This window comes from Triticum urartu, chromosome 7A (assembly GCF_056163025.1).
Source record: "Triticum urartu cultivar PI428250 chromosome 7A, HENAU_Tu73, whole genome shotgun sequence".
In the NCBI taxonomy this organism is placed as follows: domain Eukaryota; kingdom Viridiplantae; phylum Streptophyta; class Magnoliopsida; order Poales; family Poaceae; genus Triticum; species Triticum urartu.
The window spans coordinates 136040407-136059750 of NC_141879.1; the positions used below are offsets into that span (position 1 = coordinate 136040407).

General features: G+C 47.5%; 1 protein-coding gene across 1 annotated transcript; it reads right to left on the reverse strand.

Moving 5' to 3' along the window:
* Window positions 1–675: 675 nt before the first annotated feature.
* LOC147958561 (uncharacterized) lies at window positions 676–5139 on the reverse strand. The gene is made up of 5 exons (XM_087532192.1): window positions 4149–5139; window positions 2252–2357; window positions 1795–1905; window positions 1487–1602; window positions 676–1115 (listed from the first exon to the last, which is right to left on the reverse strand). Exons 1-5 carry the CDS (start codon window positions 5137–5139, stop codon window positions 676–678), a joined length of 1764 nt encoding a protein of 587 aa, XP_087388318.1.
* Window positions 5140–19344: the final 14205 nt, after the last annotated feature.

Sequence of the window (19344 nt, forward strand, 5' to 3'; positions counted from 1 at the left end):
CACCACTACCCCGGTCACGAGGGGGGGCAGGAGGGGCGGCCACCCTGGCCCCCAAAACGAAGGGAACCCTCAAAAGAGAAACACACATACCCTTCTTGCACACAAAAGATCACAAAATTAAGAAGCCTCTGTGATGAACCTGCAAATATTGTGAGGGTACCTCGACACTTCAAATGACCCTCCTCTGGTTTGCAATGTTTCTGCTCGAAAACCTTTGTCCTAGATTACAGTATAATATCATTCAAAATGTTTTCTTCCTTGATGACTTGGATCCATGATAAACACATGGTCTTCTATCATATTTGAGTATAAAAATTGGAGCACACTGATAACGGCGTTCTGGCACAAAGTCCTTGCCCAACACCCTATCAAACACCGTCCTCACCGCCTTGACCGCCCCACACTTGCAGTACATATCATGGATTGTGAAACGATATGGAAGCGTTGAACCCTTTGCTCGGGCCGCACTTGTATATATAGAAACAATGCCGTGGCTTACAAGACGAGATCGAGAGAGATCGATCGTTATAGGGAACGATCGTTACAGGAGGATTACGAGGGAGAGATAACAGAAGAAGAGATAGATAAGGGTACAAGGTTTAAACAAGATATCTATCCCTATACAACTCTATCTCTAACTAACCAACTATTTCAACACTCCCCTCAATCTAAACCTTATGAAGCTTTGCTAAGGTTGAGATTGTACTTGAACTCGTCCAACCTTCTCATGGTGAGAGTTTTTGTAAATCCATTAGCAAGTTGATCTCTAGTAGGTATAAACCGAATGTCCAGTAGCTTTCGAGCTACTCTTTCTCTAACAAAATGAAAATCAACCTCAATGTGTTTTGTGCGTGCATGAAAGACCGGATTGGCTGAGAGATAGGTTGCACCAATATTATCACACCATAATCTCGCAGCCCGTGGAGCTTTAATTCCAAGCTCATAGAGTAATGTCTGTATCCACATTACTTCAACTGTAGCATTTTCTAAGGCCTTGTATTCAGCTTCTGTACTTGACCTAGAAACAGTTGCTTGCTTTCTTGCACTCCAAGACAGAAGATTTGTTCCCAGAAAAACAGCAAAACCACATGTAGACCTTCTATCATCAGCACATCCTGCCCATTCAACATCAGAGTAAGCAGTAAGAAGCATAGAAGAGGACTTGGTAATCTGAAGCCCAAGTCCTTCTGAAAATTTGAGATATCTAAGAATTCTCTTCACTGCAGTCCAATGAGTGGTTCTGGGTGCATGCAAGTATTGGCAGACCTTATTTACCGAATAGGAAATATCAGGACGTGTAAGTGTTAAATACTGTAAAGCACCTACAACACTTCTATAATTTGTTGCATCTTCTGACCCAAGTGCTTCTCCACATTCAACTGTAAGCTTTCTGAGGTAGAAATTGGTGTACTTACTGACTTGCAGTGTTCCAATCCCACTCTTCTGAGAATATCATTAGTATATTTTTCTTGAGAGAGAAGTATACCATCTTTAATTTTCTTTACCTCTATCCCCAAAAAATAGTGAAGATCTCCCAAGTCCTTGAGAGCAAATTCTAGCTTCAGATCCTTAAGTAAACAGACAGTGGCATCTGAGCTTGAACTGGAAACAATTATATCATCAACATAAACAAGCACAAAGATAGTGATATTCCCTTTGTTATAAAAGAATAAAGAAGTATCTGCCTTAGATGGTGTGAACCCAAGATTTTGTAACTGCATGCTTAACCTGGAATACCAAGCTCGTGGGGCTTGTTTCAAACCGTACAGAGCTTTGTCCAACTTATATACATACTGTGGTGTGCTTTGATTCTCATAACCTGGTGGTTGCCGCATGAACACTTCTTCCTCAAGAACACCATGAAGAAACGCGTTCTGGACATCTAGCTGTCTTAAACTCCAACCTCTGGAAATTGCAATAGACAAGACAAGTCGAATAGTAGGTGACTTAACAATAGGGCTAAAGGTATCTTCATAATCAATTCCAAACCTTTGTTTAAACCCTTTTGCAACTAATCTTGCCTTATGCCTGTCTATGCTTCCATCAGACTTTCTTTTTTATTTTGTATACCCACTTACAATGAATGATATTGTTCCCATGTTTCGGTGGTACTAAGTGCCAGGTCTTATTTTTCATAAGTGCATTATACTCATTATTCATTGCTTCCTTCCACTCTTTATTGGAAAGAGCATCATGCAAATTGATTGGTTCACCAGTAGTGGTAAGAAAAGCAGGTTTGAGTTTGTCATACCTTATTGTACCATCACTATATTGTTTTTCCTTGACAATACCTGATCGAGACCTTGTATTTCGAAGAAAGGGCGTAGGCGACACATGAGCAGCTGCTGTGGCAGATGCTGCATGCGATTCGGACGAAGCAGAATCAGCCACCGAGGATCTGGCCCTCTCGCGATCCGAGGCAACCAGCGGACCAGCCGGCTCCTGATCCGAGGTAGATCCGTCCTCACACGCGCGGTCGGCCGCACACCCGCGGTCTACCTGGACCCGCAGAGACGCGGCATTGGGCGACGCACCTGCGGTCCTCCTAGGCCCGCTGAGACGTGGCAGCGGGCGACTGGGCTTTTCCCGCGCCTGGGCTGGCGCGCCTGTCGTCACATGGGCTCGTGGGCGCATCTGGACCGGTGGGATCCACTCGGTCAGGGCGGTCGGCCACCAGCCTGCATGCAGCCACCCTCACGGGAGGAGGATTCGCCTGGGATCTTGCACCGTCAGCGGAGGCAGGCCTGGTGGGCGAATCTGCCTGGGATCCGCCACTGTCAGCCGGATCAGCGTCGATTTCTGCACCTGCTTTGTTTGTTTCCTCACACATAAAATGACGCCCTGAATTAGCACAAGTATCAATAGAATCAGGATTTTCTTTGGATTTTTGCACATGATCAGGTTCAGTTAACGCGCCCCCGTGATCATAGTCTGGTAGAAGTGCAATTTCAGCACGAAGCAAGGCGCCGACGTTGGGATGAAGTTTTGAAAACGGAAAGACAGTTTCATCAAAAACAACATCGCGAGATATGTAGATGCGTCCAATAGCAATCTCAAGACACTTATAGCCTTTGTGAAGGTTGCTATAGCCAAGGAAAACACATTGCGTGGACCGAAACTCAAGCTTGTGGCGATTGTAAGGACACAGATTAGGATAGCAAGCACATCCAAAGGTTTTGAGATAGTTATAATCAGGTTTTTGCTTGTACAAGCTCTCTAAGGGAGTAGAGTTGCCAATGACTCTACTAGGAAGACGATTAACAAGGTAAGTGACGGCGATAAAGGCTTCATCCCAATATTTGAGAGGCATGGATGCATGAGCTAAAAGAGAGAGACCGACTTCAACAATGTGGCAGTGTTTGCGCTCAACAGAGCCATTCTGTTGATGAGCATGAGGACACGACACATGATGGGCTATCCCAATGCTATGAAAGAAGGAGTTGAGTTTCTCATACTCCCCTCCCTAGTCACTTTGGACTGAAAGAATTTTCCTATCAAATTGGCGCTCAACAAGTTTCTGAAATTCTTGGAAGATAGAGAAAACCTCAGATTTTCAGGCAAGCAAGTATATCCAAGTGAACTTTCTATAATCATCAATAAAACTAACATAATATTTTTTCTACCAAAGGAATGTCGGGCATGACCCCATACATCACTGAAAATAAGTTCTAACGGAGCATGAGACACACTAGTTGACTTGGGATAAGGAAGCTGATGGCTCTTGGCACGTTGGCAAGCTTCACACACAGACTCATTATTTTGACTATGAGACAAAAGAAGATTGTGTTTATTGACTATTTGTTTGACGATGACCGAAGATGGATGTCCTTGTCTTTGATGCCACCATGCCAAAGACTACTTGATGACGGAGTGGACTTAACGACGCTTGCGACCTAGTGCTCCGGATGGAATTGGGTAGAGCCCTCCAACGCATCTACCGTGATGAAGGAGTTCCCTCGTGGCCCGATCCTTGATGAAAAAATAACGAGGGTGAGTCTCAAAGAAGAAATTATTGTCGGTGGCTAAACGAGACATGGAGGCAAGGTTCTTGTCAGCTTGTGGAACATGAAGTACATCTCGAAGAACTAGATCACGTTTGAGTGTAGGGGAATTAATAGAACCTTGACCGATGTGAAAAATATCCATACCTCCATCGCTTGCGGCGTGAATCTGGTCGCTGCCATGGTAGCGCTCAGGAAGAGCAAGCTGCTCGAGCTCATTGGTCACGTGGTCTGCCGCGCCAGAGTCCACGTACCAGACACCCTCGCCGCTGCCCTGTTCACGCATGGCAGCAGCGACATGGCGAGCATCAGGCATGTAGTCTTCGTCGAACCGATGCCAGCAATCGATCACCTCATGGCCAGACTTCTTGCAAAGCTGGAAGCGAGGGCGACCACATGAAAGAGGACGACGACCGTTGTTTTTGTTGTTGAAGCCGTCGCTGGTGTTGTAGCCGCCCCCGCCGTTGGTGTTGTAGCTGCCCCCACCGTTGGAGCCAAAGCCCCCACCAGAGCAGGAGCCGTCGCCTTGGGAAGCGCCACGTCCGCGCCCACCACCGCGTTGCCCCTGGTGACCGCGGCCACGGGAGGCAGAATTGACGGAGGATTGGTGAAGGTCGCCGCCATGCAGGAGGGTGAGGTGGGCATCAAAACTGAGCAGCTGGCTGTAGAGCTCCTGGACGGTGATGGGCTCGACCCTGGCGGCGAGCGCAGAGACCACCGGGTTGTACTCCATGCCCAGACGAGAGAGGATTTTGGAGACGATCTCCGGATCAGAAAGCGCTGCAGCAGTGCTTGCGACTTCATCAGTGAGACTTTTAATCTTGCCAAGATAGTCGGACATGGGCATGTTACCTTTCTTGAGGTTGCTGAGCTCGATGCGAGTATTGATCGCCTGGGCTTGGCTTTGAGCAGCGAACATGGCGTGGATGGTGCGCCACACCCCAGCCGGCGTCTGGAGCGTGGCGACCTGTGCAAGGATGTCACGGGAAAAGAAACCCATCAGGTACCCTTGAAGTTGTTGCTGCTGTGCATACCAGAGGGATCGTGCAAAGTTAACGACTTGTTCTTCTTTGCCGTCCTTGTTGATGGTGAGAGTGGCCGGCTGTGGCGGTCTCTTCTCGTCGAGGTGGTGCTCCATCTATTTGCCTCTGATCTGAGGCAGCACGACGGCCTTCTAGAGCAGGAAGTTGCCCCTTGTAAGCTTCTCGTGTGGTGGCGATCCGAGGGAGGTGTTGGTGGTGGTGGAGGAGGAGGCAAAGGTTGAAGATGAGGAGGTGGTGAGTGCACCCATGGTGCTTACTGTCATGGCAACGATGGTGGTGGACATGATCTCGGTCGTAGGAGGTAGCTAGATGCAATCTCTTTCGATCTAATGAGGAAGAGGCTCTATTACCATGTGAAACGATATGGAAGCGTTGAACCCTTTGCTCGGGCCACACTTGTATATATAGAAACAATGCCATGGCTTACAAGACGATATCGAGAGAGATCGATCGTTACAGGGAACGATCGTTACAGGAGGATTACGAGGGAGAGATAACAGAAGAAGAGATAGAGAAGGGTACAAGGTTTAAACAAGATATCTATCCCTATACAACTCTATCTCTAACTAACCAACTATTTCAACATGGATCACTGCGAAGACATTCATGAACTCATCAAAACCACCATGAGTTGCATAAGTGTGCACCTCGCAGCAAGTCTCAAGCACCTGGGCTCAACACAAGTGGGTAACACATACATGAGCATGACGGATTCAGATTGCACCACGTCCTCATCCTGCATCCAAACCCCAGCGAGCCTGTTTCTCGCGTATGCCACAACGAGGACGTTCCAGGAGATGTAGTCTCGCACATGCATATTGTCGAAGACCTCGCACGTTTCGCCGTTCCAACGGCACATGGAGTACCTTGTGGCTAGGCGCCAACGCCGTCGCCGCGAGCTGGGCGTGGATAACCCATGGGTAGTTTCGATGAGCTGCACGGAGCTTGAGGAATGAGGTGAATGTGCAGAGGATGGGGACGCGAAGCAAGACATGGTGGCAAATGTGGGGAACGCAGGTCCTTGGACCTCAGGCGCACATGAGGGTCATGGGTGGTTTGCCCACCACCGGGAGGAGAAAACAACAAGAATAAGCACACCTTCTTCTTCTTTGACCCTTTTCTCGTGTTTTCACGTCACAACTTATTCTTTCCAGATGAACTAAAAACATGTGTCGAATGCATTGTTGCATCGATAGAGAAAGAAAAATGTTTTGCACAAACCTCGTAGCTTGACAAGAATCCATGGGAAACTTCTACATATGAGGCTCCGGCTTCTGGTGGGTTACTTCATTGTGGACATGCCAAGTTCTCTACAACGTCTAGAGCACTAGTAGATGTTTGTTCTTGCTTCACCGTGTGTTCTTCATATATTTCTAGATTTCTTGCAGATACAGAAACGGTAATGTTTCTCGCTGGAGAGCAAAGGACGGTGTGGCATTGAAAAATCATGTGTTTGTACAAGTTTTTCTTGTTTGATCCAGAGTGTTTGATTCCTGGTGTTCCCTATTCTCAACCTAAACTAGCACTTCCTCTTATGTTTCCTCACATTGTTGCTATTAATGGATGTCATAGAAAATATGTTATGTGGTGAAACACTCATGAAACATGATGGGAACCACTCACCCCTTAGGTTCCTTATATACATGTATTCATGTATATGAGTTGTAAAACATGAAGGGAACCACTCACCCCGTCACGGATGGCCCTGAGCTCCTGACAGTCATTGGTGTTGTGGCTGTGTACATTGTGGAAGACGCAAAATGGACGGCTGCTCTTGGACGACTCTGGGTGGTCGCAGCCGCGCTTCATCTCTGGTTCGGCCGCAAGCACGGCAGCCCCCTTGCGCTTCACGTCCTTGACCTTGGCCTTCTTGTCTTCTGGGTCGGCCGCCGGGAGCTCGAGGAGGGAGAGGCGCCCTTCCTCAGCTCTTGCACACTTGGTAGCCATGTTGAACATCTCCAGAGCCATGCACAAATCCTCGTGGATGGCGAGATCCTTCTTCATCTTGATATCACAGACGCCATTGGAGAATGCAGAGATGATGGATTCGTCAGAAACCTTGGGGATCTTGAGGCGAACGTTGTTGAAGCGCTAGATGTACTTCTGCAGGGTCTCCCCTGGCTGCTGCTTGACGTGCCGCAGGTCACCCGTGGTAGGCGGGCGATCGCGAGTGCCCTGGAAGTTGGCGACGAAATGCTCGCGCATCTCGCCCCAAGAGGAGATCGATCTCATGGGTAGATTTAGGAGCCACGAGCGCGCGCCATCCTTGAGGGCCATGGTGAACCAATTCGCCATGACCTTTTCGTCGCCGCTGGCCGCCTCGATGCTTAGCTCATAGAGCTGTAGGAACTCCGCAGGGTCGGGGGTGCCGTCGTAACGTGGAGGCAGGTCAGGCTTGAACTTGCCTGGCTAGACGACACTGCGTAGCTCAGGGGTGAAGGCGTGGTAGCCTGCTGTGGTCGCCGGAGCTCGTTGTGGAGGTGGAGCCTGATCTTGGTGCTCGTGCACAACCACTGCAGGCGGCGCGCGGTCTTGCCGTGGCGGTGGAGGGAGCACTGTAGCACCTTCTTGCGGCCGTTGGACCTCCTGACATCTTTCTTCTTCGTGTGCGGGTGCCCAACATGGTGGGTCACGTCGCGGGGCCGCGCGTCTTGCGCCGAGGGCGACGTCCTGACGGGGAGGTGGCAGAGGCGCTCCATGGGCTACGTCGCCCACAGTAGGCGGCGGACGAGGCAGCGAGAGGGACGGTGCAGGCGAGCCCCCAGCCGCGCTGACTAGCTTGGCGATGCGGTCCAGCCAGCCTTTGTAGAGGTCACGACCGGGCGGTAGCGCAGGAGCTCACGCGCCATGAGCAACGCAGCCTGCATGTTCGCCAGGCCATGACGAGTGTGGGGCGATGAGCCGACCGGAGTCAGCGACTGCGTGGCGGTGCGTCCGTCTCGCTGCACGGAGAGATGCTGCAACGAAGCTTGCTGCTCGTGCCCCCGCCGGGCCGGTGACGGTGTTGGCGGCAGGTGATGGAGAACGACAGGGAGGCCCGTCGACGGGCGCTGTCTGGGTGACACGCGCGGCGAGAGCGGCTCGACGCTCAGCACAGGCTCGGCGAGCATGAGCCATGGAGATGGTGGAGCGGCAGCAAGTCGATCGACGGGGGAGAAGCTTCGACGCACCCCTACCCGGCGCGCCAAATATCGGATCCTGGGCTCCACAGACCGTTGAAAGGTTCGAACACTAGGGTGCGTACGAAGAACTCCCTCTTTCCCAACCTGTTGCCCCAACGATTCCACAGCCTTGCTCGACGAACCCAAGGGACTAGAGACACAACAGTTTATGCTGGTTCGGGCCACCTTGCGGTGTAATACCCTACTCCAGCTTTGTGGTGGATTGCCTCGAGGGGCCGAGGATGAACTAGTACAGTGGTTGAACAACCTTAGGAGGTGAGGTGTTCTTGAGCTCGATGAGCTAGTGGGTGTGAGGATGGTCTGAATGATCCGATCCCTCTCTTGGGTGGTGGCTAAGTCCTATTTATAGTGGCCTTGGTCCTCTTCCCAAATGTAGGTGCGAAGGAATCCCACAACAACCAAATTCAAAGGCAGACAACTAGTACAAGTTATCTTGACAAAAGTAGTCTTTGCCTCGAAAGGCTCTGGTGGTGACGCTGTAGTGTGCTCCACGATGACCTCCGTCCCATCATCCTGGCGGTCTTGGTCTTGTTGCACCAATATGGAAACCTTTGCCTGGTTCCTCGGGACTCTGCGCCTGCGCTTGCCCCCTTGGCACCAAAGGGGGAACTGGTACACTGTGCTTGCTGGCGCCCGCCTAACCTTGGTCGTCATGGCTCACGTCATGTGAACCTCGCGAGGTACACCTTGCATTGATATCTCCGCTCCTCGAGAGACAGCCTAGTGAGGCCACCCCCAGGGAGGTCTTGGTGCCATCCGCCTCGCAAGGCTTGGCCCCTCGCGAGGGTCTTGAGTCGTTGCTACTGAAACTGGGCCGCACCGGACCGCTAATGGGGCCACGCCATGGGCCGCGGGCAGGCAAGTCTGGGTGCCCCCGTTCCCAGGACGCCGACAGTAAGCGTATGCCTTGGTGGTAGGGACGTGTGCATGTTATATAGGCATCATAGATTACAATGGCGCAGGTTGTTACGAGACTTTTCCCCAACTCCAAGCTATACAAAGATGAGGATTATCTCAAGTAACAACATGCAGATACAGCACGCAACTACACCATCGTGACATATCACGTTTACACAACTAGCCTATCATTTAACATCCTCCCTCAATCTCAACATGTGAAGGCTTAGATTGTTCTTGAAGGCTTGAAGTTGTCGAGCTTGCAAGGGTTTTTTAAAACCATCAACAACTTGATCTCCATCTGGGATGAACCGTACTTCCAACAATTTCTGTGCAACCCTCTGAGTTCTGATCATCACTGTCCATATCTTTGGCCTCCATATAGAACGTGTATCCATTGATATCGTATGCCTGATAGGTTACGAGGTTGGGCGAGGGGCCATGTGCTAAGGCGTATATGAGCAATCCGTCCTTAGAGCCTTCCTCCGGGGGATTAGCAATAATATGCTCTTTGAACCGATGCAGGAAAGTGGAGTTGTGCTCTCTAGTAACTTCGGCGTCCGTCCTGCATACCCCCCGGTCACGATACTTCTTTGCGATAATTTCTTTGTGTAGTGCCACGAAAGGATCTACCTCGTCTAGTGTCACAGCCTGATTTTTGGCCCTTTCTTTTTCATTTGTTTTTCCGAAATTTTTGCTTGAGTTTTCTTTCTCCGTGGCTTTGTGGTCTGGAAACTGAAGAAGATGACCTCTTCTTTGCTTCCAGAGTGGCTTGTTAACCTCAAATCATTCCCTAGACCTTCTCATTTTCATCCTAGCCCAAATCCCAACATTGTTTTTATTGGGAATATTCCTTTTCTATTAAAGGAATGACCCTAACTGCCCTAGGTTGTGAAGCAACCTATACTTCCCTCACTCCTGAAATTCCCAAATAATTCTCATAAATTGTTTGGGTCATATCTTCCTCAAATGTGGCAAAATATTTTATTTGCCATGTTTATCATCATGCTCAAATAATTTATTTCCTATTCTGCCCTAAATGGCACATTGTGAAGCAAGTGCTATTTTCCTTTTCCCAATTGACCTCAAACTTCTTGGACACCTTTTCATGTCCAAATAATTGGTCTGTGCCAAAAATTTAACTTTATTTGCCTAGACAAGCTTCCTCAATGATTTTTCAAAGTTCCTGTCTGAGGAAAGCCTTTTCCCAATTGACCTCAAACTTCTTGGACACCTTTGGGAAGCTAGGGTTATCCAAATAAGTTGAAATTTTGCGCACTCTGTCATGTGCTCATATAATTGCCCTCCTCCAATTTTCAGCCCTATCGGGCACATGACCAAATCTTTGTTTCTGGTAATATTTGCAGGTTATGACGCAAGTCTAATTTTTAATGCTTCATTAATTCTGATAAATTACCAGATCATGATCCTACCCATATAACATCTCTCCACCAAATTTGGGATCCTTTGCTTAAGCCATTTGATCACCAAAATTATTTCTAGTTTCTGCCCAAAGGAGATGTTTGTGAAGCAAGTACTGTTTTGGCATGTCCATTTGCTATGAAACTTTTTGAGCATCTTCATATGGACAAATAACCCCGGCTTGCCAAATTTCAGCTCAACTTGACACTCCATGTGAGTGCACCTTCCTGATCAAGTTTCTGGACCAGATTTAGCAGTTGTTAAGCAAGTGCATTAAATATTGGTCCACTTCCATCCAAAATTCACAGGATCGTAGTCCTTCCTATCCTAAACACCCCAGACAGCTCCATTTGACCCAATCAAGTTCCTGTTGATCAGCAGTGCTTGGACAAGTCTGATACAACAAAGTTTCAGCGATGCCACACTCCTCTCGTTGTCTCCTTCTCTTGATCCATCGACTCCCTCAGCTTATATGATGAAGGGACTCATCACTAGACAACGTTTCTCTTCCTCTTGCGTCCCCTCCTTGTCGGTCATAGTGGTGACCACGTCGTTTGCACGCACGCTGGCAGCGTTGGACGCGCTCTGGGCGTCGGGACGCGCCGGCCAGCTCTGCATCGACGGAGCTCGCGTGTCCGCTGGTGCCGACCTGACTCCCCTCCCTCTCACGTCGCCCTCGACCTCTTGCCCCCTCTCCAAGCCTCCTCGCCGGAGCTAGACGCCAGGTGTCCACGGGCGCACAGTGCCGACAAGGCATTTAAGGCGTTCAGCTTCTTCACCCCTTGTCCACGAGCTCGGCCTCGTCTCCGTGAGCCCTGCCGTTCGTTCATCCTCTCGTCGCCTTCCCGACCCCTCCCTGTGCCTCTGCTCGCACCAGCACAACGACACATGCGTCACCGCGGCCGTGCTCATCCAACCGCCTTGCCACGACTCTATAAGCCAGCCCGACCCCTCCCGAGCACACCTCGCACCTCACCTCTCTCCCAGAGCCCTGCCTAGCCATTGTCTCGAGCTCAAGGAGCTCACAATCCCTCCAATGGCCGCTTCGGCCACCACTCCCTCCGGCCTAAATTCAGTAGAAGCCGAGCTCTTCCCTCTCTCCTTCCACCACCAGTAGTCCAACCAAACCCCGGCGCACCCCCCATCCCCTCAGTTCGGGCCGGAGTACACATGGCCGCGTGTCCCCAAGACTGGCCACCGCTGTTGCTCTCTGCCTCCATGGTGCGCCGCCATTCCGCCCCTCCTCGGTGTTCGTTCTATGTCAGGATGGGTGCGCGGTGTTCTCCCGGTCGCGTAGGTGGTCCGCGCGCCTCGAATGGTAGCCGGAGCCGTCCGAACAGCCACCGGCACCGGCCCTGGCCTCTGTCCCGCACGGGCGAGCGAGAGGAAGCGAGGAAGACGACGACACCCCCTCCCCCTGCATGTGGGACCCTCCCGTCAGCCTCACCTGCGTTGACTAGGTGCTGATCACGTGGATAAGTGGAGGCACGTTTCCCAATTTGCGCTTTTCTCTCCTGAAAGCGTATTCCAAATAATACGTTTTCCATCTGAGGAAACGTACTTTCGTTGTTCTTCGGCTGAGAATACGTTTTCTTTTGCAGAAGGCGTAATCAATCCGAAGGCGTTTACCGCTTTTGCCTCCAGGGACTTGTTTGTAGAAGTTTTTTCACAGATTGGTCCCTGGTGTTCAACACCTCATAACTCCGCAACCGTAACTCCGATTTAGGTGATTCCAAAGCCCATGTCTTCATCTCTTCGAGCCCAAACTTTTGGTACCCTTTTCACTATGTTTCAACATTCTGAAAATGACCATTTTGCCCTTGCCCCAATCAGCCCCCTCCGAGAAGTACCCTTTCCGGCGATTCCTTCCGCGATCATTCCGCACTTTTCCCGGAGCCTTCTCAATCCCCAGGTAAGCCACAACCACCATTTGCATGATAGCCATGCATAAGCATTGGTTTTGAACTTGAATCTTTAATAACTGTTTGATTGTTTTGCTACTGCTGACGGTATTCCGGTTATGCTTATGGATTGGTGTTTACCGTCATGCTCTGTTTTCTTGCACTCTGTTATTATGTTCCTCATGCTAGTATTACTTTAATATTGGCAATGTTTGGTAGTAGTACATGTTGGTGATGGTCTTCGGTGCATGACTATCGTCTGTTCCGAGTACCGCCCTTATACATGTTCCTTTGCATCTAGTTGATTAAATACTTGCATGGTAGTTTTATCGGTATGTTCTTGCATGATGTTATTGTTGATGCTACTGGTCATGTTATGCTATGAGTAGTGTTATACTTGTGATATTCATGCTCTTCATTATGCCATGCTCAGTTGGATATGATTTATTGTTGATATGGTTAATAGTTATATTGCACCCCATGCTTATGTTGACATCATGTTCATGCATTGTAGTTGCATCCTGTTATTTTTGTAATGGCTCAGCATATTACATTCAAGTTTAACCTGATAAAATTGAACTTGAACAACTGTTGGCTGAGTGATGGTGCTACCATATCGATCTGACCAGTGCAACCACGCTTACCCTATGGGAGGGTCGTAGCTGGGTCTATTGTCATGCCTCTCACTGATGCCTCCCGCGAGGGAAGGTTATGCGCGGGCGCTACCTTGGCTAGGTAGGACGGCATAAGCCTTGTGTGCCCGTTGTTTTTGTAAGGATCCTTGTCCCCGTGTGGGACCGTTTTGCCACGACGGTGGCCGTTGGTGCCTTTGGTAGGCACGGGGCCACCCAGGACTTAGCCCAAAGGGGAGTTGGTCGGAGTGGCTGGAGGGTTTCATGGCAGTAGGACGGTTTTGTCGGAACGCTTTGGTCCACCCGAATGGGAGTGCGAGGCCAGGGTTTCGTGGTGTGGGTACAATGTGCTAACTTCTGCAGAGTGTGTGTTTAATCTATCGATAGACGTGCCCGCGGATAAGGGCCCAGTTCATGTCGGTCACACTATGGGTCAACAGTAATAATAATAATAATAATTTGCTTAATAACAACCCTGGTTCGATGATGTAAGAAGTTGGTTGATCTTTATTGTGATCGTGAGAGGATCACTGTGGTATCGTGGATACCGAGTTGTGGATATTTGTGGTGTTATGCGAGAGTCAAGGGTAAAGGTCAAGCTCCTTGTGGTCATAAATGATTACTACGGTATTGTTAATACCAAGCTTGATTGGATCCTGAGATGAACGTGTGATGTCCGTGATGGTAAGTGATACATGTGGTCGTTTCGATGTAACCTGAACAGAGTAAGTTGGTGCATGGTAGTTCATCATATTGCATCCTAGTCTCATCATGATCATATGTTTATGCCATGCTCGTATTGTTCTAGTTGTATCATCTTCCTCATGCGATGATTGATCTGATAGTATCATGTTAAACCTGGTTAATCTATAATTGCCATGCTATTGTTTGTCTTGATTGCTTTGGTTGCTGTGAGCTTGCAAGTACATTCAATGTAGTGACCTGGCGTGTCATGCCAGTTTGCAGGTCATGCCGGATTTGATTGCTTGTTTTCCGTGGATCCCTTGTTTGCGAGATAGGATAAGCGTTCCAGCTAGAGTCCCTGCGGAGTGGAGTTCATCACCGTCATCGCTATTCCGCTGCCAGTAGTCATCCCGCTGCGTCGTGTTGTTCTGCTGCTTGCATGGAGCAACCGTGGCAGGCATAGTGTCGCCGTGCTGATGTAATCCCCTTGTATACATATAGATTGCAATAAAGAGCTGAGTTGTTCTATGCTAAGCAGTGTCGTATTCCATAAGACTTCTTCTCGATCTCTGGGCTGGAATACGGGGCGTTCCGGTTTCTCTGAGCCGGGGTGCCACATCTAGGTGTTGTAGCACTACCAAGTTTGCTCTGTCAAAGTCATTGCGTAAATCTGAGTATGTCACATGCAGTTCCCTGCGACCGTTGGAGTGACCTTCTCCTTCAAGCCTCCCATCGTGCTTGTTAACGGGCAAACCAACACCAACACTAGGCGGCTGGTCTGAGCCATATAGAAAATTCTCGCAGAAAGAGATGCACTCTTGTGTCAGATAGCCCTAGACGATGCTTCCATCTGGACAGGACATGTTACGAACGAATCCTTTGATGATCCCATTCATCCTCTCAAACGCCATCATGTTGTGTAGGAATGACGGCCCCAGGTCTATTATGTCGTCCACAATATGGACACACAGATGCACCATCACGTCAAAGAACGCGGGCGGGAAGTACATCTCAAGCTCACTCAGTATCACAACGATCTCTTCCTGTAGCCTTCGGAGCTGCTTCACATTGATAGACTTTCGAGAGATGACATCGAAAAAGTTGTAGAGACCAATAAGCGTGTCACGGACGTGCTTGTCCATTATCCCTCTAAGGGCAACAGGTAGTATCTGCGTCATCATCACATGACAGTCATGGGACTTCATCCCGCTGAACCTTTTCTTGTTCGTGTCTAGATATCTGCTTATCTTGCCATAGTAACCAGAACTAACTTTGACTCCGGTAAGGCACTTAAAGAATTGATCGATCTCAGCCAGACTTAAGGTGAAGCAAGAAGGGGGGCAATAATCCTCTTCCTTTACTTTCTTGCCCTTCATCTCCCGTGCCTCTATCTCCGTCTCTATATTGTTTGACTTTTTACGGGGCAGCATGTGCAGATCTTCCCTGATATTCAAATCTTGCAAGTCTTTTCTTGCCTTCGGCCCATCCTTGGTCTTATCCGGCATGTTCATCAGTGTCGCGAGCAAGATCTCAAGGACATTCTTACAAATATGCATTTGATCAAGGCAATGAGGTGTATCGAGTTCGTGCCAGTACTCCAACTCCCAGAACACAGACCTCGTCTTCCATACCTTCAACAGCGGTTCTGGTGCCTTTTTCATCATCTTTCCCGGCACTGGGCATGATACGTCTCCGTCGTATCTACTTTTCCAAACACTTTTGCCTTGTTTTGGACTCTAACTTGCATGATTTGAATGGAACTAACCCGGACTAACGCTATTTTCAACAGAATTGCCATGGTGTTATTTTTGTGCAGAAATAAAAGTTCTCGGAATGACCTAAAAATCAACGGAGATTATTTTTGGAATATATAAAAAATACTGGAAGGAGAATCCATGTCAGGGGCCCACACCCTGTCTACGAGGGTGGGGGCGTGCCTACCCCCTGGGCGCGCCCCCCTGCTTCGTGGGCCCCCTGACGCTGCACCGACCTCAACTCTAACTCCATATATTCGTGTTCATGGAGAAAAAAATCAGAGAAGGATTCATCGCGTTTTACGATACGGAGCCGCCGCCAAGCCCTAATCTCTCTCGGGAGGGCTAATCTGGAGTCCGTTCAGGGCTCCGGAGAGGGGAATCCGTCGCCATCGTCATCATCAACCTTCCTCCACCACCAATTCCATGATGCTCACCGCCGTGCGTGAGTAATTCCATCATAGGCTTGCTGGACGGTGATGGGTTGGATGAGATTTATCATGTAATTGAGGTAGTTTTGTTAGGGTTTGATCCCTAGTTTCCATTATGTTCTGAGATTGATGTTGCTATGACTTTGCTATGCTTAATGCTTGTCACTAGGGCCCGAGTGACATGATTTCAGATCTGAACCTATTATGTTTTCATGAATATATGTGAGTTCTTGATCGTATCTTGCGATTCTATAGTCACCTACTATGTGTTATGATCCGGCAACCCCGAAGTGACAATAATCGGGACCACTCCCAGTGATGACTGTAGTTTGAGGAGTTCATGTATTCACTATGTGTTAATGCTTTGGTCCGGTACTCTATTAAAAGGAGTCCTTAATATCCCTTAGTTTCCAATAGGACCCCGCTGCCACGGGAGGGTAGGAAAAAAGATGCCATGCAAGTTCTTTTCCATAAGCACGTATGACTATATTCGGAATACATGCCTACATTACATTGATGAATTGGAGCTAGTTCTATGTCACCCAATGTTATAACTGTTGCATGAATAATCACATCCGACATAATTCTCCATCAGGGATCCATTGCCTACGAGATTTTCATATATTGTTCTTCGCTTATTTACTTTTCCGCTGCTACTGTTAGAATCACTATAAAACCAAAAATATTACTTTTGCTACCATTACCACTACTATCATATTACTTTGGTACTAAATACTTTGCTGCAGATATTAAGTTTCCAGATGTGGTTGAATTGACAACTCAGCTGCTAATACTTGAGAATATTCTTTGGCTCCCCTTGTGTCGAATCAATAAATTTGGGTTCAATACTCTACCCTCGAATACTATTGCGATCCCCTATACTTGTGGGTTATCAAGACCATTTTCTGGCGCCGTTTTCGGGGAGCATAACTCTATTCTTTGAGTCACTTGGGATTTATATCAGCTGGTCACTATGAGGAACTTGAAAGATGAAAGAACTAAGATTTTGCCCTCAACTACGAGGGGAGGTAAGGAACTGCCATCTAGCTCTGCACTTGATTCACCTTCTGTTATGAGTAAACTTGCAACACCTACTGCTGTTATTGATTCCGATAGGTCGCATGTTATTGATGATGCCACTTCTGCTTTGCATGATACTTATGATGAAACTACTTCTATGCTTGATACTACCGTGCCACTAGGTGAATTTCTTGATGAACAACTTGCTAGGGCTAGAGAGAATGAAATTATTGAAACTGATAATATTGATGAAAGTGATGATGAAGATTCTCCCCCTAGATATGAATTGCCTGTTGTGCCTGAGGGTTATGTTATGGATGAAGAAACTGCTAGAGACTTTCTTTCCTGCAATGGTAGAAGTGATCTTAAGAAACTATTAGCTAAGCTGAAAGAAAAATCTCTGAATGCTAGAATGAAATATGATCCTGCTTATGCTACTTCACCTATCTTTATTACTGATAAGGATTATGATTTCTCAGTTGATCCTGATATAATTACTTTGGTTGAATCTGATCCTTTCTATGGCTATGAATCTAAAACTGTTGTGGCACATCTTACTAAATTAAATGATATAGCTACCCTATTCACTAATGATGAGAAAACTCGCTACTATTATATCCTTAAATTATTTCTGTTCTCATTAAAGGGTGATGCTAAGATATGGTTTAATTCTCTTGATCCTCGTTGTGTGCGTAGTCCCTAGGATATGATTTACTACTTCTCTGCTAAATATTTCCCCACTCATAAGAAACAAGCTGCTTTAAGGGAAATATATAATTTTGTGCAAATTGAAGAAGAGAGTCTCCCACAAGCTTGGGGGAGGCTTCTTCAATTACTTAATGCTTTGCCTGATCATCCTCTTAAGAAAAATGAAATACTTGATATCTTTTATAATGGACTAACTGATGCTTCCAGAGACCACCTGTATAGTTGTGCTGGTTGTGTTTTCAGGGAAAGAACAGTTGATCAAGCTGAAATTCTATTGAATAATATGTTGACCAATGAAAATAATTGGACACTTCCTGAACCAACTCCTAAGCCAACTCCGAAGAAAAGGGGTATTCTATTTCTCAGTCCTAAAGATATGCAAGAGGCAAAGAAATCTATGAAAGAAAAGGTATAAAAGCTGAAGATGTTAAGAATTTACCTCCTGTTGAAGAAATACATGGTCTCGATAACCCGACACAGGTAGTAAAGGTAAACTCTCTCTATAGATATGATAAAGCTGAAATCCCTCCTGCGAAATTTGCTAGCTAATGTTTGGATGAATTTGATAACTTTATGGTTAAGCAAGAAGATTTTAATGCTTATGTTGGTAGACAATTTGTAGCGACCAGACCTCAAACAGTCTGATCTCTGTGCTCCGGTGTCATCCATGGATCAGTAATGCTGACACCACACAGTACTCGGAGGATTTATAGCAGAGTAGCAATCACACACTTATTACATCGAGTGTCTCAAAAGAGAACTTATTACAATAAATATGGCTTAAGGCCATCTAATAACGATAACAGCGGAAGGCTTGGAAGATAAGTGAGTCCATCAACTCCAACGGCATCGCTGAGTATAGAACCACGACCTAAAAACTCCTTAATCGTCGTCTGAAAAGTCTGCAACATTAACGTTGCAGCTCGAAACGGGTCAGCACATGGAATATGCTGGCAATGTAACACATAGAGAGTAATGGAATGAAATAGCTATACTATATGCATATTTGGCTGGTGGAAAGCTCTATGGTTACAGTTTTGCGTAAAGCCAATTTTTCCCTACTTCAAAGGAATACAATTTATTTAACTATCATGGTAGTTGTTAAACATTGAGAATGGTTGACAGCATTCTCAATCCCAATTAAGCATCATCATTAAACATAAACCCAACAAAATTAATTTAAAGTAACATGTTGAGATTCACATGATAATCCAGGTACTAGATACTCAGGATGTCCATAACCGGGGACATGACTAACCATGATTAGTTTATTATACTCTGCAGAGGTTTGCGCACTTTTCCCCACAAGACTCGATCGCCTCCGTTTGGTTTCTCGCACTACACGGTGTTTGAGAAATGGATGACCGAGACATAGTCTTTCAGAAGCGCTAGCACCTTACGATCGGGTAGACCGTACCACCTACATCCCCTACATCTGCTAGTCTACCACTGTAAGAGTTCGCACGACTTAGTCAACTATGCTAGAGCCCATAATAGCTTGTGGCTGCACACGGAAGTTTCTAGTATGAATAGTCTCATGATCCCTTTGAGCCTGGGTGGCGGTCCAAAAGAAAACAGGCAAGTCCTGGAATACCCAGGTGCCTCAATCCACCCAGATGTGTGTTTAAGTTGCCACCTTAGATAAACCATTAATTAACAAAACTCACAT